The following is a 21,705-nucleotide window of genomic DNA, read 5'->3' on the forward strand; positions in this document are numbered from 1 at the left end:
TTCCTGAAAAAAAAAGAATTAATGAATCTTTTGTATCTACTTAAGCTTATTAAATAACGATGAGACATGACAACAGATTTTGATAGAAATTGTAATCTTACTCAGATCAGAGAAGTTGCTTAGAGTTACTGAAGGTAGCTGCATACCCCCCTCACTTCTTGGGAAGTGGCCCCGGTTAACGGTTAAAGAGGCACATCTTATACAATTCCAGTCGTCCACATCATCACATTTTACATCATGCACGTTAAGATGAGGAGACATCCATGGCTCCAGCCTTATCAAAATGTTACACTTTGTTCTTAGCTGAAGGACATCCCTCTCATTCTGTTCCCAAATATTTGCCACGTAAGGAATGAAGATTATAATTGTATATCTGGACAGAGGAACTGTCTTAATTAGATAAACTATTGGCGAAAACATCATTTCTGACATGCAACAGGCAGCTAATATTAATTTGTAATAAACTCACACATTAGCAATGATAATTATCCTAACACAGTTCCTTTTTTAATGGGGAGATTCAGAAACCATAAGAACAATGCATCCTTTCGGGATACAAAATCCTGCAATGAAATCACAGATCTATCAGAAGCCAAACAAATAAATTCACAAAGGTCTTTGAGATTTACATTCCCTTGTTTGCTGCTAATATAAAAGCAAAGTTAGGAGTGAAAAGAGTAAATCTACTTAGCATTAGTTCTTGTTTATTTTGTGCTTCCCGAGATGAAAGCATCAATCTTATCGATGTCTGCTGTCATTCCCCGACGTCTTGAGGCTAATTAATGGGAGGCTGTGGTGTATGACCAAGTGTTGAAGCCCATCATTAGTTCCCACTAGTTTACACTGACTCTCAGATTATGCTATTGCTGATAGCTCACATACGTGAACACAGAGATGTGAGTCTCTTGAGAACATCACTGAGTCACATCTTGGATTTTTGCCAAAAAGGTGCAGAAATTCTTCTTTCTGGCTGAAAAAACATGGCGGCTCGGTTAATTTAAATTCCAAGTTTCTGTTTACGCACTGCTGTCTGACCCCCACATGCCTCCCTGAGCCTCAGTATTCATCAGAGGTCCAGAGCAGCCATTGAATTATGGGTTGATAGTGAGTCTATGGTGTTGGTTGCCCGGCAACCGAAGCGGGAGGCCTACTGATAGGAAGATTACCAAGGTCTCAGATAAAGTCCCTTCTGCCACAAAAGCGTGCTTATCATGGAGCTGTCTAAGGAAGAAATGTCAGCTATTAGCCCCCCTTAAAAGAGAGAAAATAAGATGTGCTAAACAACACAGGTGCCTCACAGCAAAGCTTTTCATCTGAGCTTGCAGATGTTATTTGGCATCAACAAAATCGCACAAAAAAACCCCAAAATGCTGAAGAATGTGTACTGTGTGTGTTTCTCACTTTAAGTTGCAACAAAACACCCCCTGAACCTGTTTTCACTGTCTGCTTCCTCTGTAGATGGAGTGTTTGGAAGGTGTCAGGAGTTGGCTGGGGCAGACCTGTACACGTATGATATTTCATCCTCCGCTCTCCAGCGCCTCAGGATCCTCCTACAGAAGCTGGCTCACAGAGGTACAAACTGCCTGTCTGTCTTTGACTGAGAGTCTTTCTTTTTCATTCGTCATCTGTCAGTGCAGGTCTCGCAGAAAATGCCTTTCGGTGAGAGGCAAGCCAAATCAACCAAGCTGTCTCTTTGGCAGGCGCTACACTCTGCCATAGAGCAGGGACGGGTCATTTGACTCACATCAGCCCATTGTTTGGCCATCATTTTAACTCTAGCAGCCAGTCTTATTGGCTCTGATGCTAGTTGGACATTCAGAGCTAATCTCGTGGATGAGTAAGTGTGATGTGTGCAGGGTAATCGCATCAGTCTCGCACACCCAGTCGGATGATCATGAGCTTTAGAGCAAGTTACAGCTTCAGGCTGTTAAAAAGCATCTACATGATAAACATGCAGCACCTTGCAAAATCTTGCCTTATGTTGTCACATAAACTAGATTATTTCATTAGCTCATTTATATAAATCCATGTTTTATAAGAATTAATAATATTCAACTTATCATATTTTCTCTTTTCTTTCCTTTAAGGCAATGGTGTGAGTATGTATGAAGAATAGGCAATACACACTTAGCTCCCTGTATAGTGGTATTACTTTTTTTTTTTTTTTTTTTGCTTTGATAGTATTTAGAATATATTTCTGACTGAAATACATATCTACAAATAATAATGAAAAATATGTTGTAATCATAGATGCAACTTTTTGGGCGGTTAGGTTTACTGCTTTTTCCTCACGTCTTATACAATTGAATCCAATTGGATGGAAAGTGTCAATAAGCAGTCTCAGTCTCAGTTGGATTTAGACTTTCTTACACATGGTGTGTTAGGGATAATGTGCAGTATTAGATTTTTAAACTCCAATATCTGTGTAGCTGTATCTACTTCATGGCTTCTGGCAAAATGCAAAAATGACCTCTTATTGTTTTTATTTGAAAAAATTGCTCTTTTCTTACCAATCCTTTTACAAAGGACAGATTTGTATACAACAGATGTCATTGTGTGAAATTATTCTTACACTTGAGCTGTGAGTCTCTTCAGCCCCACTAGATACAATGAACCTCCTCTGCTTCTATGATTAATTTCCTCCTTCCCCAGCATTTTAGGAAGATAGCTATGTCTGGGTAGGTTTGCAATTGTCTTCCCTTTTTCAGACAATGAACTGAATATTTCATTCAACAAAAGCTATAGATTCATGTATTACTTTCTTTCCATTTCACAAATTATCTCCACTTTCTGCTGCTGCATCATATGAATTCCCAGTAAAATACATTACACTCCTTCCTGGTTGTGTCGTCATAGAATTAAAGTTTAAAGTGAAATGAAAACCGTGATAAATGCATATTTATTATTCAAATCTCGTCATAACAACAATAAAAAAACAAACTAGATGCATAAAGAGAGACATTGGAGGCTAAATTCTTTCTTGATTTTCTTTAACTTAATGAAAGTAAATGTCATGTTTTCTGTCCACATTTTGACAGTCTCATTGCTTTTACAATTTAAGTTATTATTAAGTTTATATTCACACAATGTGGTGGGGTTTAGATTAGCTTTTTGACTGCAGAAATGACTGCATCCTTCCTGAGAGTCAAAGCCAGATAAATAAACAAACAGAATTTTTTTTAAAGTAAATGTTGGAAAATGTCATTTAATTTACCTTGCATTTCATCAGAATTTCAAAATGTTCTGCCCTGAGCCAGATGTAGGATTCTGTGATAAAAATGTCTATGGCCTTCTGAAAAGTATATCTAATGAATTGGTTGAGTTTGTGCAGTTATTATAATATCTATTGTGAAACAATAACCAAAAAAAAAATCTTGGTGAGCATGAGTGTAGCATGTCAAACATTTCTATTATAATTAGAGGTTATAGTTTACTTACACTTAGAATGTACCTTATATCTTCATGCTCCTGCACTGACAGTTATACCCCACCAGGGAGCAGTAGAAACCTTTAACAAGACCATGACCATAGAGGTCCAGTGTCCAAATTGTCTTTGTGGGCCACCTTAATATTTTCAAACAAATGTTCAAATTTATAAAGTGTGGGTAAAGTGTGAAATAGAAGGCATGAACAAAAAAAACATAATCAAAACTCCCTGCAAACTTTTTTGCATTTATTTTTATGATAATATATGAAAGACTGAGGAGGATATTAAGAGATGTGGATTTTATTTCTTTTATTTTTTTTATTAATTCTCATCCTCCTCCTTTGACCGCGTGCCTTAAGAGAGTCTTATACAGACATGACATCATCACTTTGAAGGCTACCCCCCCTTCACTGTCTGTAAGACTCCCCATCCACAGACAGCGAACGTTATCTGCCTTTGAGTTCACAATGAGCAGGTAATGCTCAGTGGCATGTTCTTCTTATCAGCTCAACAGCTATTGAAGTGTCATCTTTGTGGTGCGGATTTTTTTGTTGTTGGGGGGGTCCTTTTTGAATCAGACAGGTTTGTGGGGACCATTGTGCTGTAAGTTAAATTGAAGAGATGAGGGAGAGAAAAAAAAACAGTACGAACATCAATGGAATCGATTTACAATCCTCTTTATCTTGCATCAGAGCAGGTAAAAATCACACAATCTCTGCTCGCTGCGCAACACCAATGTCAGTCAGATCAATACAAATTGACCCTTGAAGAAAGGGGGCTTGAGCTGTCTGGATGTGTCCCCATCGGCATTGCACATTGTCTGGTATAAAATTTTCTTCACAATACCTGTGAATGCAAGGCACACTCATCCATCTGCAAATGACTTTTATATTTCACGGGCAGCACCCAAAGCAAAGCAACTTTAGTATTCACTGTGTGCAGCTACAGTCTGTCCACACAGTTTATAGCCATGCACACCGCTGTCATACTGCTTAGGACTCATTAAAGCTCCACTAAATATTTGTTTTTGCGTCGCCTTGTACCAAGAATAACTTCAGTTGTTGCAGTTAATTGAATTTGATATACATTCTTTTAAATTAAATATTTGCTTTGCGTCTTTCTAAACGTCTACCCTGAACAGACATTGTTCAGTTAACTGCAATCACTAAGCAAGCAGGCTGTCATGCTCTTCAGGCTGAAGCAATATTTTGAAAGTTTGGAATAAGAAAATTGTATTTTTTTTTTATTTGACCAACCTATTCAAGACCAGTAAACATGTCCAACTACTATGTTGTAAAGTATTTATCCCCTTAGGGTTTTCTTTTCTTCTTCTAATCACTCTAAAATGTTTTAGATAATCAACACAATTAGGATCTAAACCAAGATAACTTTTGTAACTACAACAGCACAATTAACAAATTGATTTCATTTATTAGGGGGGAAAGTGCAACCCAAGCCAACATGGATATGTGTGAAAGACTAACCTGAACCTTAGCCTAATAATTAGCTGTGCCACCTTAACAGCAACAACTACCACCCAGTGATAACTAGCAAAGCTTTCTACAGCAATCCAGAGTTAAAATATTTTTACTCTTGTTTTACTATTGTTTTACTTCAGCTACAGAGTTTTATTTCTCACAGTCTATCTAAGATCACCCCACAGCTTTTACAAGTGAGGATGTCCTTTTTTTGGGTGAATCATTAAAATAATTGTCAACTTTTTACAATTTTTTATTTTTTTTTAAAGTTGCTAAAAATCAAAAGTTTGCAATGTCATTAAAAGTTGCATTATGGTTATATGTTTACGTAAGGCCATCCTACATGCTCGTCCCCAATTTATCTTACTAGTGGTGAGTTTGACGGTGAGTCTGCTTGTATGGCGAAGGGAACAGCAACTTAAACTTAAAAAGTTTGCACGAGGAGAAATGGGCTTGTGCATGCTCTTACACGCACTCTGCACATGCACCCGCTTCCCTCTCGGGTGCATGTGCAGTTTTTTTTTTAAGTTGTTTTCAAAAATTCATGAAAATCCTCCACTATACCTTTAAGTCTAAAATTTGTCAAGGCCACTCAGAAAATTCCCTTTTTCCCTTTGCAAGATAATTAGGGCTGGACTTTTTATTCAGCATTCTCCTCAGGATTTTCTCTTGATGAGAATCTGAAAATTAAGTATTTTATTCTCTCAGGTTAATTTTGTATTCTACTGAACGTTATTTAATAGAGTACTCCATTTAATTGTGACAAAAACACAATAACATCACACATTTGTTGGGAAAAGGACAAATACTTTTTAATGTCAAACAGATAAATAAGAGCAAAACAGTGCTAAACTAAAGCATTAGTTTTACCAGTTGCTTTTTGATCTTTTTACAAAGAAGAACGACACTTACTGCCCTGTAACTGGACATTGTTTATGCTGTTTTGAAGTAAAATTCAAATTAGATCATAATGGATATAAAGCTGCCTGATAGGATATCATGAATAAATGATATCCTTTCCTATATAAATGAAAGGATATGTTTCTCTATATATTGATAAGATTTGTTCTCTGCACTTTAAATTTATACATAGATGGTTCGTACAGATCTATTGGTAGTAGTTAACAATTTTCCAGACTAGTTACACAAAAAAATTATTTAATATATGTGAAGGAATTTCTTGCTAAAGCTTTAAACTAACATCTATTCTGAGGGAGTTTAAAGTTTTAAATAGTTTAATAGTTCAGACCAGCTTTATTTTAATGATAAACAAAATTTTATTCACCAGGTAAATATTATGTACAAAGAGTGAAACACTAGGTTTTTAGTCACTTTTAGGGTTATTTTCTTTTACTGTATTCTGTGTGTTTTTAAACTGATTATACATCCTTTATTACATAAGACGTCCCTTTGGCACAGAGAGACAGCTCATCACCATAAAAACTGAACAAATCAATTATATACAAGCATTTTTTTCCCTTTTTTCTTTTTTCATTTATTCACTTTTTCCATCCAACAACATTTTTAGCATACTGCTTGCCATATCAGGCTTTGATTTGGTAAGCGGTGAAGTAGGGGCTTTACAGTTCAGTAGCTTTTATTTGTCCCAGTATGGGCAATTTTTGTGCAGTAGTAGTACACCTTTCACACACACATTTATATTTCACAAATCACAGATAAAAAAAATAAAAGAAGAAACACAAGAAACACATCAAATATTTAAAAAGATAAAAGTGAGGTGGATAAAAGAGAGAGAAAAAAAAACAAGCAGCATTTTCATTTTTCATTTGACGCCCAAATCACTTAATTTTCAAGGTGCTGAAAGCTTGTAACTCTAACTTTAAGCTTTCTGCAGTGGCTAACACAAATGTTACAATTTGAGTTCTGACCACAAACTGAAGAGTAGACAGGGCCTGGCAGAATGCAATACAGCATGAATCCTTTCACAGAGTAATTGTGATTTAGTTGATGGACCATGTTAAACTACAGTGGCCTGCAGTCGATTGTCCTTTCGACCTGTGCAGTACAGCAGATATATTCTCATTGCGGAGACAAGTTAAGATGATGTGTTGTGACATTTGTATTAGCTATATTGACAGGAGCTGCCCATCAAGGAGAATCATTGACCACAAACTGACATCACAGAAACAGTCCTATTTTAACTTTATTGCCAAAAAAGAAAACCTTTCTGGGGAAACAGCCACTAAAATCAAATTGTTCCTTCCCAACCCCCCTCGGCAGTGTTACAGGGTTCACACAGTGGCTTTCAAGCTGTTTCTGCCACTTCTAAGTAGGAACCATGAAGGTAAAGGTAATCTTTTGTATCCTTATTAATGTAACCCTTTCACTGTAGAATCATGATTCTTCAGTTCACTTACATGTTTATTGTCATAAAGCGGGGCAGAGGGCCCCAGTATTTAGGCAAGACTGACAGTGGGAATGTTGATAGTGTTTATCAACAAAAACAAACAAATGCGCAGAGCTGTGAATCTGCGGATAAGCAGGGGCTGCGGGGGGAGGCGGGGCTCCACCCATCACTGAAGCTCTGGTTGAAGGAGAAACATAGGTAAGTGATCACTATAATCAAATGGAAGATGATAATCTAAGTGAGTCACTTCCCTGGTTTAACAGTTCAGTCCAACTCCTAAGAGTGAGGCAGGATCCAGCCGATGGACTGCCAGACAGGATGTGGCGGGGGCTGCCGAGCTTGTCCCCGATGCAGCAGCCTCCGTAAACAGGCAGAAGTCCGAGCCAGGTCAGGGAAAACAGTCCACAACAGGACAGTTCTGAGACCAAGGAATCATTAACTCGGTCAGGGGTTCCGATCAGAGCAGGAACAGACAGATCCAGGGTTGCAGGAATCCAGATGGAAACAGGCAGTGTCATGATTTTATGCAAAGATCTGACCCACATGCAGAAAACCAAACAGAGAGACCAGGGGAAGGTTTAACAGGTTTATTGAGAACTTGTAGAGATGGGCCCAGTGCTGCTCTGAACACTGGCAAACCGGGACTTAAAAGTGTAGGGGAAGTTCCTGTGGTTAGTTGAGGCTCAGTGGGAAAATTGAGCTTCGATTTGCACAAGGGAATTAAGGCAACAGGACTCACGTTTCCAGAAAAGGTGTCGATCTCTGAATCCAGTAGGTGTGGGTTGTTCCAGTGATTGACTTGCTCGTTGGAGGGTGGACAGAGTTTACCCAGATTGAGGTGTTTCCTTGAGGAACGGAGGAGCTTACTGCCACTTAGATTTCCTATGGTAATTGAACACTTTCTTGTGGAGATGTATCGCCTGCTCAGTGTGAAGCTCAAACAATCCTTTGGGGAAAAGTAGATCCAAACCTCCAGTTTGAATCACCAGCTCAGTTGAAGCTCAGACGATCCTTCCAGGGGGAGAAGGTCCAAAACATCCAGTATGCAGGATGACTTCCTGCAGAGAGGCAAAGACAAAAACACAAGGCTAAGACTCAGGTTGACAAAAACTATGTTTGACTCAGCAAAACTCAGCTTGGCTAGAGTACCCAAAACTAGCAAACACTCTGGCGTCGAGGTAGTGGCAGTCAGCAGCTTAAGAGTCCTCCGGTAATGAGGTAACCCTCCATAGGTGTGTGAGGAGGCCAACGAGAACCAGGTGCCACCTGGTGGTGGAGGGAAAAAACACAAAAACACAACCTACACAAACTGCACATGCAAATTTTTTGGACTGTCAGAGATAACTGTAGTAGAGTAATATTTATCTAAAAAAAAGAAAAAAAAAACGTTTAGAGGTTGGCATGGTTGGTAGCTATGTGTTGCACTATAGATATTATTTATTCTTATCATAGGTTTTTTTTTTTTAATATTCATTATAACCTCCATCTACATCGCTCAGAACCTCATCTTCCTTTTATGGTGACTTTCAAACTGCCGGTAGAATGTGCAATCTGCAAATCTAATGGGTAGAAAAAAATCATCATAAGATTTGTGCAGCAATCTTGATGAATCATCTTTGATGGGCCCACTTATTGGACCTGATAAAAAAAATGAACGTGTAATTTAGCACCACTTATTTTCCAGCTTTAAAGATCAGACAAATAGAGATCAGAATAAAACTCTGTATTTTATGTAGCATCATATTTGTTCTTACAGTACTTCTTTTTTTTTTGAAAATCCTGAATAACAGTACTGCCTAAAAGTAAATCTTGGGCGATTTTTTTTACCTACACTCAAGAAAATATGTTTCTAACCTTGGCAGTTAAGTCGAAGGGAAAGGTCATGGTTATTTTGTGCTATTTTGGAACAATTTATTGTCCATTTAATATTGAACTAGTCCGTAAGACATGTATGGATATATTGAAAATACACGAGAACTGCATTATTTTTTCTGCAAAAGGGAAAAATGTCTTTAATATCTTTATTTACTAATATTATTATTACATAATAAATTAGTATAGTCACATTTTAAACTTTTAAATGTCATAAGTATACCAAACAACACATTTGTGCTTCATGCATTCATTTTAGTAATGCATTTTCAAACCACACATTATATGCATTGAAACACCGTATAGTAGCACACTCTAAATGATAGAATAGCAAACCTAGTAAACATGAGTCTCCAAAGTTTCGAAGTTCTTACAGATAGTTCTGAAAATGTGAAAAAACATAGCTGTGAATATCAATCTGTCACTGGATGAGTGTTATTGGAAATTAAATTGAAACATGGATTTTATTAGACCGACATGTCCTTAATAACAAAACAATTAGCATAACTTCCTCACATTTCATACAGGGATTAGTCATAAAAAATTAACTTATTTTGTTTGCCCATGATTCACATATTTTTAAATAATTATAATTGGATATATAATATGGATTTTAAATAAAAAAGATTATGCTTTTGAAATACTTGACACAGTAAAATTTCCTTTCTTATATATTGAACACCAAAGAATAAAGTGAAAGCTTTGTATTTTTGCTGTTTCATTTGTCAAACTGGGAGTGACACATTTCATTTTGACTAATTAGGCACAACTGACTGCTAAATTATTCACAGTCTTTTCAATTAATGCATTTAAAATCAGTTGGTGGACAGAAGCAAGGAAAGGGGGAAATCTGCATTTCAAAAACACCAGATGAAGCAAGAAGACATGTAGAGAGGATATCATCTAATAGGCTTTGAATATGTAGGAGAGCCACCCCCCATCCTCCCTGTCATACAGAAAACAGGAGGCCAACTGAAATATCATGCTTGTTTGAAAGCTGTTGTGCTAATGGCAAGGCGTTAATTAACTGAGGCGTTTACCCGAGCTGGGATGCTACTGTTAACAGGCAGAAAGTGGCAGCACTTGACAAGGAAGTCTGCTCTGACTGTGGACTTATTGAGGATATTGCATGACATTTAACTCTTCTGTGCCAGGTTAATCAGCCTAGAGGTCCATTGAGAGGAATCCAACCATAAAAGCCTCAGTTCTCATTGGCTTTCTTTGCTGTACAAAATGACGTGTTCTGGCACTGTAATTTGTGTCTGAATATACCTTTCCATCTTATGAGTGCCCATCAGAGGCTCAGAAAAAAACCTCTGGAATATACAGAAATGAGTGCATTCCCCAGGAGATGAAGGGATAGAGGTGTCACAGGCAATGAAGCTAGTCTCACCCTGTTTGGGATGCAATAACACATTTACTCTGAAAACATTTAACCAGCTGCAGTAAACTGCAGGTAGCATATGGAACACCAGCCCTGAGATCCCCATTGACGCTGTTAATAGCGTAAATGATCATCACTGTGGCAACGTATAGTCAGTCGGCCCCACATCGGGTAAGCCATAGGTAGTTAACTGTCATTGTTGTATGGATGGATGGCTGAGCTGCGTTCCAGAACGGTGACAACATACGCTGCTTTGTGCTCTGTTCAGCGCTGCCAAGAATGACTGGAGGCATGTGTGGCTCCTCTTTAGCACTCAGATCCTCATCTGTGCTCATGAATGCCTTTGAAAATATCTTGTGTGGGCGAGAAACAAGGCTAATGAAGACATTCTGCAGCGTTAATACCTTAATGTTTCATATTTCTACAGTGACTTCTTAGTTCATTGATATTAAACATGTCTACGTCATTAACAGATGCAGTGTTGTTTAGAGGACTCCTGTACATAAGCATTAATCTTTGCTGCTGTGGATTTAGTTGTTTCTCATTAAAATGCTTTTGTACTGCAACTGAAGTGCCATCAGTGGGTATCTTGGCACTGATGAGAAGTATATCATCTAAGGTATGTTGATCCGCTTTGCTGATGGAATTCGGTGCCTCTTGGCATGTTGGGAAAAGAGCCACATTTTTGGTGTCTGCTTTGCTTGGGTAGCACCATCTGGTCCTGGCACTGCTGTGCTTCGCCCCTGCCCAGGAGTTCTGCATCACAGCTATGTGTTGGCAATTAGCAGAGATGTTGGAAAGGCATTGAGGCTGCAGAACAGCATTCTCCTCGGGTCTGTTGAATGGTTGTTGTATCTATCTTTTCTCCTTTACTGTGAGTTTTTAAACTGTTTTATGGCATGCTCTGTGTACTGTATGTTGAGGACCAAAGTCAAAGCCATGTCAGAATGAAACAATTCAACAAGATTAAAGGGGCTAATAAGAGAAGTCCAAAATTATTTCAAAATGATACAAAAAATAAAAATTTATATGGCATAAAAAGAATAAAGTCATTTAATAAGTGATCAAAGAATCAATCAAGCTAAATATGTTATTAGGGTTATGACTAAGTATTATTCTGCATTCTTAAGCCTTCTATCAGTTATACTCTGAGATGTTGTGTCTGTATTAAATAGCTTCTGTTCTCACACCTGTATGCATGTAGGGCATTTTAAGAGTATCTATCTACTTTCTAAACTGGCTTAATATTGGGCTGCTCATTGGGTCCAACCAAGATTGGTCACCAGTTCCTTACAAGGTTAAAAGAAAGACCCAAAGAACAAACAGTCATGCATGCACACATTTAGCTTCATCAAGCTTTCCAATTTTGGAAAAGCATGCAAACCTCTTTGCACAGAGAGAGGAGATCTTCAAACATGTTGTACTGTATATGGGTTTGCATGAACAGTTCAGCAGGAAGCACATGCAAACTTGCTGCATTTTTGCCTTCATTGAAATGCATGTTCTAATGACTAAACTGCACACAATTATTGATGAAAGATGTTCAAATAAGATAGGTACTACTTGCTAAGTCATTTTCAAAACAGAAACTTATTAGGGGATGCTGTATTTGGGGACTGTGTCTCCTTCTCTGTCGGATGGGTGGGGATAGACAAGCATTTAGGTTTATTACTGGGCTATTACCTTTCATTTTAAACACATTTCTGCTAACTTATTTATTTTACTTTTTTAGTGGTAATTTAAGATGCCAATGCAAAGGTCACTGTAAATAATGATAATTATTACCATTATTATTGTTATATATTCTTTTAGATTTATATCATCATTATTACCTCCATTCTAGTACTCCATCTTATCCAGCCAGCTAAATATGCCAGTTTCTATTAAAAGAGATTTCCTCATATATTCTTTTAGAGGTTAGGAGGTTTTGGGCTACATAGGTAACTGTCATCCACAACATTTAGTCTTTAACATTACCACCGTTTGATTTTTAACAGTAAACTATTCACATTAACTATCATCTCTGCCGACCCCACACTTCCTTGCCATAGGCCGTTAAAAAACTCTTACCTTCAAGGATGTGCTTCAGAGTGCTAATGGCAAAAACAAACCACCACAGAGGCGCGTCTTTCCTCAGGCTGTCTGTCTGTTAAGCTCAATGAACAACCAGGCTAGTCTGACACAAAATCCTATTCACTACCTCACTCTTTGTTCCTTTTTTATTAAATTTATTTACACAAATATACACTTGTCTATAATGTTATTGCCCCATTAAACTTGTTTTTTACAGAGGCAGGTTGTTGTTTCTACTATTGATTATAATGTAAGTGACAGAACACTGAAGACAAGTCTGTGCCCAGGAAACTTTGCCATTAAAGTTAGTTCTGATTCTGACATTAATACATTTTAAGATATATACAGAATAATTATTATTATTTACTTATTTTTACATATTATTCGTATTTGAAGTGTTCAATAGTTTTTTATGTTCTTAGGAACTAAACAGCTGGGATTTATCTATCATTGAACCAATTTCCTCTTAACTTCTCTGCAGGACTGACATGGCAGGACGACATTACTCAGCAGGTCATCTCCAGAGAACTCTCCAAACTGAGGACCATCCCTTTACGCCAGCAGAGTCCACCTCTGAGCCATCTGATGGCCTACAGCAACCCCAGAAACAGGAAGCCGAGTCTAACACAGACAGAGCTGAGCAGAAACCTTCAGGCGTATCTTACAGGGTTGGGCTTCATGCCGCAGGCTGACACAAATGGAAACCAACCAGTAAATCAGGTGAGATTTTAACTCTGTGAAGGAAATAAATACCTGTGATAAATAGGAAAAGTAAAAACCTAAAATAAGACTTAAAATATATTTGATCTGCTCACAGACTTCAAAATCAACACATTTTCTAGATCACTGTATTGAAATTTGAAAGGATATGGTTTCAAACATATAAGTTAAACATGGAATAGGCTAAATGCCTTTTTACATGTTTTTTAGTACATAAAGTCTTTTACTCTGCTTTTATTAAACATAGTAAAATGACTCACTACCTGCTAAATATGGACTCCTAAATACAACTGCGTGCAAGGCATTAAATAAAATACATCAGAAATGTATTGTCATATTTTGACAAAATGTGGGTTTGAATACTTTTGCAAAGGGCTATAAATCTCTATAAACTCTATATACTCTATAAAGTCCCCATAAAAACTACACAATCTTTCTCTAATGATATGGTCAGAGAGGATATCTTCCTATAATAACCCTTTTGCAGAGGAGTCATTTTTTGTCTTTTACATCTGCCCCCTTGTCCCTGCTTTGCTTTTGTTTCTTGCTTTCTGGCCCCCTCTCTCCCACTGAGTGGGGACCCTTCTTACACAAAGGTCCTCTATCACCCCTTTACATTATTCAACTATCATATTTAGGGTGGACATCCCGCTTTGTCCAAGATGTGCCTGGAATCTCTCATAAGTGAGCTGCAGTGTCACTGCATCCATAATGCAAAGTTAAAGAGTTCAGGACCTTCCTTATTGATGGAACGAAGGCCTTTGTTGTGTGGTGTGATTGAAAGAGGCAAACATGGTTAGCATGAATGGCAGAGCACCTCCGTCTTGCTGCGCTAATGCCATTATGGGTCTTTCTGTATGCTGGCAGTAGAAAGACTGACATTTTCTCTGTATACATTTGAAAGGCAGAAAATGGCACCAAGGGAGAGAGCTAGTATTGGTGTTGCAGTGACATGGATAATAATGCCTTTCAGTGCATCAGATGTACTGTATGCTGTGTGCGTGGGCCCGTATGACTCAGATGGAAAGAATGATTCCCCTTCCTCACAGTACAAAATGACAAAAGAGAAGAAAAGACAAAATCGCACAGTTTGGTGCCAGTATCAACTCCATCTCCATTGCCAAATGGTTAAAAAGACCTCTAAATGTCTGTGTACGTAGCAGCACATTGTAATGCAAATACATATTTCATCTTTTGTGAAATATAAACTCATATGGGTAACTTTGAAATCATTTTATCCCCCATTTAGATAAGGGTTTGCTGTAAAATTTTTGAGTGGGAGGATATGCTTTTAAAGTTTGTGGTGTGTTGTGGAAATGCATGAAATTACTATTTGAGTGACACTATCTCATCTGGGATTTCCATAATGCAATTTCCAAGGGCAGTTGTCTTTGATCTAGAATCCCTATTCATATCCTGTCCTGTCTGGTGGAGCCCAGGTTGCTTCTCTTCTTATTCTGAAGCTTGTCACATCAGCTCTGACCCCCGCTGCAGCTTATTTGATGTTCTTGTCGGGCTAAATAGTTATTGAAGAGCCCAGGCCAAGTTGAAAAAATTTATCCTGTGAACGTTCCCACATCAGCTCTTCAGGAAAAATGCAAAAAAATAAAGAGCTTAAGGTTTACAATATTCCTATTCAAAATCTTTACTTGGCAAGGTACATGTTATCGAATATTATTTTCTATATTAACACCTGGTAATTATGTCATAAATTATAGCTCAATTTTGAAATTATTTAGCATATAATCAAGAGACACTTTAAATCAAAGGTTTGCATGGAAATATAACGCTGATAGTATTTCAAATGGGACAATTAGTAAAGCACAAGTCAACATCTTACCTTCACAAAGTGAACTGCTCTCTATATCCTTTATCTATCAGCCCAGAATAGTAGAAATCACTTTACAGTTTAATACTAAGGACAATGATCTTGGCTTTTTGTGGTAACATGAGGGCAACCAAATAACTTTTTGTCACCTATACATGTCTAAATATCTAAATATTTGGATTTTATTAGCACAATTTCCTGTGAATACATTTAACTTATCACACCAACTCAATTCAACCAATCACGGCTTTAATGCTTTAATATTTACTATAAGAAAGCTAAAGACTGGATCACACACATTTTTGTTTGATAAAATATTTGTGACACTGACAGTTTTTATTAATAAACTGAAAAAGTTGAATAATTATTTTTATAATTGTACAACATTTTTTTTAACCTTTCAAGTATTTCTTAAAACAATTAGATACTATTACTACGGATTAATTTTCCAAAACAGAAGAGTCATTTTTATAGTTGTCATGTCATAGCGTATCTGAATAGTTTGCTTTTTTAAACTATTCTTTCTAAACACAGAGAATGCAAACTCATAATATGTTAAAACCATAACTGTTCTTCAACTAGTCAAATTTCATGAAAAAATATTAAGACCAGAATTTGTGTTTTTTTTATTTAATTTTTTTGCTTTTGCTAATCTCACTGTGGTCACCCTAGGTAAACTACTACTTATATTATTTATCCCTTTTGCATGTTATGCAAAAGGTTAAAAAGCAAAACCTTAAATTGGTAACAAGTCACAAATATTTTCACTTTACCACCCCAAGTGAAGGGGAAAAGTCTTAGCTTGTCATCTTAAAGTTCAGCCAGTTAAGCACTTCAGGAAAAAGGTCAAAATATCAGCCTACAGTATGTGAAAATGAACTATTGTATAGCTCTGCAGCTCCTAATGCTAAAGCTTAAAACCTTACCTTAGTAAGATGCTATTAGCAAACAAGTATCACCCTAAAAAAATTAATACAATGTTGTTATAAACTCAAGAAACTTGAAGAACGTCCTTGTGTTTGTGGTAATGATAATTAAACATTAAAATTTGTAAAGCCTTCAAAACTCAGAACAATGACAAATGTGATATTAAAACACACTGTCTCTCGCAGCTTGTTACACAAAAGCCAACATACTCCTGTTGCTTTAAATAAGTATAAATAAATAAAAATATAGCAAAGTTTTACAGATGGTCACTAAAACTAAATTCAAGAAATAGATTAGATAGCTATGGACTGAAAACTTTGCATCAGATAAGGATATTACTTGTGTTATTTACACCGTCAGATTTTCAAATAAACATTTTGACAATACATCCAATAGATTTATCAAAAACATTGTTAAAACTTCTCAAATGTGTTGCAGAATCAAGATATCACACCTGATGCCCCGAAAAAGACCAGCCAGCTAAAGCCAAATCAAGGCTGGAAGGAGACCACAATCTACAGCCTCCAGAAAGGAGCTGGCCAACCTCCAGTCACCAAAGTCATTACCAAGAGTGGAGATGGCAGACACCCCAAGCTCAGTACAGGCTACTCAAGCCATGAACCTGACAGGAGTAAGCTCCTCTCCAACCATGTGCAGCAGCTTCTTCCAGGGGCATCCGGTACTCAGCAGGGCTTTACTGGTGGAGAGCCTGTATGGCCAAAGGGGAAACTCCACTACCTCAGCTACCTGCAGCCTGCTCAGAGCAATCGTGCAGACCCACAGATTGCTTTTGGCTCCAACCCTGCAAAGCCTAATCTTGACAGACTGCTCTTCAAGGCTGGCTCAAATCAGCTCCTTTCAAAAAGCCCTCATAGCGTCATGGATGGTAGGTGCAGCTGTTTTGCAGTGTTTGTATACAGATTTTTCTTTTTTAGTTTTAGATTATCATTCATATTTGCTTGTTCACTGTTTTTGATTCATTCAAAACAATTGAAGCCCTTATTAGAAATGTGTACACTCTAAAAATTTATAAATCTTGATGAACATTACACCAAATTTGGTCCATTAATAACATTTTACACCCATTTTTAATCCAGGTTTGAATTATAGGTTTGATTATATGTTACTATTTTAGTGCATTTATTAAAGCATGAATATTGTGTTTTAGTTTGAATTTTGCAGATTTTCTGAAATACTGTACACCCCAGATCAGAATCATGCATATTTATTTTATAAATATTTGTTTAAGTCATCCTTAGCAGATTGCAGGGAAACCACGTTTATGTGGCCATGACCCAGTTTCCTGACATAAAAAAAGAAACAACCAAAAAAATTTCTTTTCAAAACACTTTTGAGATATTTGTCTGTTTTTATGGCAAAGTTCCAGTTTATATGTACTTTCAAAGGATGTAGAATGCCGTTGAAATCCAGGCTATTCTAAAAGATTCATGTATGTGTACCTGAACTGATTATCTTCTAGTTTGGATCAAAAGGTGACTATTTAGCTGCATGTCCACGGTGTATAAATGTTTTCCCATTCGTGTCAAGCACTTAAAGGGTGTATGACTAAAAGGGGCTATATAGATTCTGTCTTTGTATCATTTGATTCCGCTTGTACAATGCACAACCTACACTTGTGATGAAATAAATGATCATCATGATTCTTCTTGAAAGTAGACATACGATTCACATTGACTACTCCAAACATACTTCTGGGGGGTGTGAAAAAGGAAATGTGTGTTACAAAATCTCTGACCACAAACATTTCTACAGAAGACACGTGTTTTCAGTGTGTGCATCTGACATTTTCTTTTTATTGTTTTTAGAGGCATTGATAAAAAAAAAAAAAAAGACCTCTCTATGTTGGCTTCTCTGTAGGCAATATTACTGGTGTTCCTTTGTGTTTTATGCATTTGTTTTGCCTGATCATGCTGATTAATATCCTTTCCTCTCTTGTTTATAGTCTGAATCAGATGCATAATGCCAAGACATGACAAGATTTTCCACCAAATATCCAATCCAAACTAGTTTAAAAGTATGAAATAAGACTAATAAGCTTCTGCAATCACCCTGACCAACACTAACTAAATTGAGAAACTAACCATAGCAACATAGTGCTAACGGTCTGTCAAGCTAAACTAACTCCTACTGCTATCTGGCCAATGTGACAGCATGCATAAGCCCATTTTTCCTCATGCACGCTGTTTAAAAGTTGCTTCTTTGCATCACTCATACAAGCTTACCTTCCAAAAGAAGATTTGCAATTTTTCCACTGTCAGACTTACCACCAGAAAATGGGGACAATTACGTAGGACAGCCTAACGTATGTAAACATAGCAGAATGACTGATAATTTTTAGGAGGATCTAATAATTAGGAGGACCATTTATTTAGATGATCCACCCGGAAATAAAACATCCTCCACTAAACCTATAAAGCCCAGTCTGTGCAAGGAAACCTGCTAGTTTAAATAATGCCAGAAGCTTTTTAATAGCTACAAAAAGGTGACTGGTGAAGATGCAGCATTCAAAAGAACGTTTACTGTGTCTGAATTTTACCAAAGATTTATTTATACATTTCAGGCAGACACTGCTTTGATCCTTTGTTGTTAGCAGGAAAATCTTTAGGAAATTAACTTATGTTTTGTATGATCAATCAAACTTTAATATAGAAATATTCAGTTTATTTCCTTTATTTTTTATATTGATTCTCTTTTTTTGTGTGTGTCCAGATCATCTCATCCTCAATACAGTGAACCACTTGGGGAGCCATAGCCTTAACATGGAGGCTTTGATGGGGAAAGACCTGGACCAGCTGGCTGAGGTCATCACCGGAGCTCTGCAGGAGGTGGATGAGGAGAGGCTTACTGATGGGGCCGGGCCAGTACCTGGAGCTGGTAACTCCAGGGGGGAGATGAGGGTTAACAAGCAACCACCATCAGGAAGCCTTCTGAATCAAGACCAGGATCTTAAATTGCCAGAACTAAATCCAAAAGGAGCTCTCAAATTAAAACAAGGTGGGTTTTTGTGCTGCTGTAAAAGAGAAAAAGAAGGGCAGCATTTAGAGAGCTGTGTAAGTGAAGTCAGGGTACCAAGCATTGTTTGCTAATAAATACTATAGCAAGGCTTTGTTCATATAAGCTTCATATAAAATCCTGCCAAGTATATTTCTCACTTTTCAGTTTTGTGTCATAACTTGTTTTTCTCTTCTGAACACAAAGGAGGAACCTCTGTTTCTGTACAATCCTCTCACATACAGTGTGTTTGTTTCCAGGCCAACGGATAGACGGTGCAGACAAAGAGTCCACTGACAAGGTGAATTATAAATTACTTTGCTGTAAAACAAATTGGTTTCTTTGGGAATGAGATGTCCACGATTCAGTTTTATTTACTCATACCTGCCGCTTCAAAGTAAGGATTTGAAAAGTTGAATTATTGGAACTTGAGAGACAGATCTCAGCATAATCTTTGATTTTTCTTCACTATTTGTTGCAGATCTTTAGTTTGAATTTAAGGTGAAACCACTAAATAGCTGCTTTATCATTGTTTATTTAAAAAAACATCCCATCTTTTTTAATCCATGTTGAAAATACAAAATATAAACACCAGTTTATATATCTTAATGATTGACTTTGTTTAATTCATAAAATATCTCCAGGGGATTAATTGAAATAATCTTGATTATAAATGTCAAATTCTCATTTTCAAAACAGCATACGGCCATATTTTCCAAGCTGCTAGACTACCTCAACATGGAGCCCTTTGGTGATGCTCCAGGGGTCAAGAGTGGGCCACGTGCTCCTCTCCAAAAAATGGTTGGACTGGAGAGCGTCCATAGCATAACGAAACAGGGCCAAGTTCCTGCCCCCTTCCGCTCAGAAGAGAAGATTGTCACCGTCCCAGCAAAGGAAGGGTCCACCCTGCGGTTGAGTGGCGGAGTGGAGGGGCCAGAGGGGAGGGTGGACTCTGAGATCCAGAGGTGGATGCAGGGGGATCAGAAACCCGTGACGGTTGTACAGCCAGAGGAGGCTCAGAAAAAGGATGTAAAGATTAAAACCCAGCTGGTCCACGTGGGACTGAAGGAGTTTTCCAGCAGAGGGAAGGACAGACATTTTGGCTACATCATCACCAACTCAGAGTGAGTTTCATTGTAAAGAAGATACAATGCAGTGTCTTAATTTTATGCGATTTAATATAAACTACTATTTATAGATGACCCATATCAGTTTGTGTGAAATTGGACTGAACTTTGATAAGTCTAGTTTAATGTAAAATAATGGGATGCACAAAGGCTTTAAGTCAACACTAATCTATTTCCTTCCAATATATTAGATTTTCTTGTTCTTCGCTTGATTTTTTTACTCACTCCTTGTACATGGCAATGACAGCATATCCTGTGGAACTGGTAAAAAATAGGGAAGTCGAGAAGCTTGGACAATTTTAAGCGATGATTATTCCTTCATTTCCTTTATCTGCTTTGTGTTATCCTTTACTTTAGCAAAATTAATAGAAAAACATTGAATCAAGGCTGCTGGTGCTAAAGAGCAAAAGGATCCTGTTCGCTAAGTTATCATTAGTGGTTCATAATCATAACTTGTGTTGTTTAGAAATGTTTTTTGTTTTGTTTGTTTTGAATCAGAACTAAAGAAAGTTTTGGTTCTTCATGGCATTATAGATGCTTTTTTATACACATTTGTATGTTTTTATTAGCTTACTAAGAGTGCCTGTTTAACCAGACTGTTACTAAACAATATCAGATCACTCTAAAGGCTCCACTGCCATCATAATCCTTTGACATCACATGGACCAAACCAATGTGTAAAAAGCCTTGTTTCAGTAATGGAGACTGAACTGATGCAACATTATTTAAAATCTAACCAATTTGTATATGAAAGGTGAGGGTCAGACATGCACTTTTAAAGAATGATTTTAATTTGGGGCAGTTCTTAGTATGTACATAAGAGCAGTATGTGATAATCGTAAAAAGTATATGTTTCTTGGTTAATCACTGAATTGATTACTTACTCTCTGAAATCAGAATGCGTTGTTTTTTTAAAAATCAATCTGACTGCAATTACTGTCAAGTTAATATTGAACCTAGAGGTTTCTTATGGGCTCCTATTCTAGCTAAAGCACTTCTTGCCAGCTGGAAAAATAACTCAAGATAAAAACTTCCTCAAGCCCTATTCTAGTGGGGACAGCAGTACTGATTTCTATCCATGCCAAGAGGCTCAGTGTTGCTCAGTGTTGGGATGTAGAGTGTAAACTCTTCATTGCAGCTTCCAAAATTATTATTTTTTTGCTGTTGTTGCAGCCAAAGCTACTATGGTGTGCAGCCAAGAGCATTATAATACCAACAATCCTTGTAGGTGAGAAGAACTTGTAGCCTTGGCATCTGGACACAATGGCTTGTCCACCTTTAAAAGCTCATTGCAATCCTTGATATCCTGGCATCATCCCTTCCATATGAAACTTTATTTTGTGTTTTTAAAACATTTGGAGAACTACTTCACTCCACTGTACTGAATGGAAAGCCCAATTCCACCGTTTTTACATAGATTGTTTTCCTCTATGTTCCAGAGCTTTCCTAATCTCGGGTAAAATAGGCTTTATTGTCTTAAGTTCATAGT

General features: G+C 37.2%; 1 protein-coding gene across 2 annotated transcripts in view; it reads left to right on the forward strand.

Annotated features, from left to right (window-relative positions):
• The window catches only part of ptprn2 (protein tyrosine phosphatase receptor type N2), a 197,869-nt gene that overhangs the window by 38,590 nt on the left and 137,574 nt on the right, over positions 1-21,705 (forward strand). For both annotated transcript variants that reach the window (XM_038297865.1, XM_038297864.1), the window contains exons 3-8: positions 1,459-1,572; positions 13,084-13,322; positions 16,516-16,963; positions 18,808-19,092; positions 19,350-19,390; positions 19,789-20,213. In XM_038297865.1, the coding sequence (XP_038153793.1) occupies positions 1,459-1,572; positions 13,084-13,322; positions 16,516-16,963; positions 18,808-19,092; positions 19,350-19,390; positions 19,789-20,213 (1,552 nt within the window). The remainder of the gene's footprint in view (positions 1-1,458; positions 1,573-13,083; positions 13,323-16,515; positions 16,964-18,807; positions 19,093-19,349; positions 19,391-19,788; positions 20,214-21,705) is intronic.

This window comes from Cyprinodon tularosa, unplaced genomic scaffold, assembly GCF_016077235.1.
Source record: "Cyprinodon tularosa strain WSP-4 unplaced genomic scaffold, ASM1607723v1 ctg4, whole genome shotgun sequence".
Classification (NCBI taxonomy): Eukaryota; Metazoa; Chordata; class Actinopteri; order Cyprinodontiformes; family Cyprinodontidae; genus Cyprinodon; species Cyprinodon tularosa.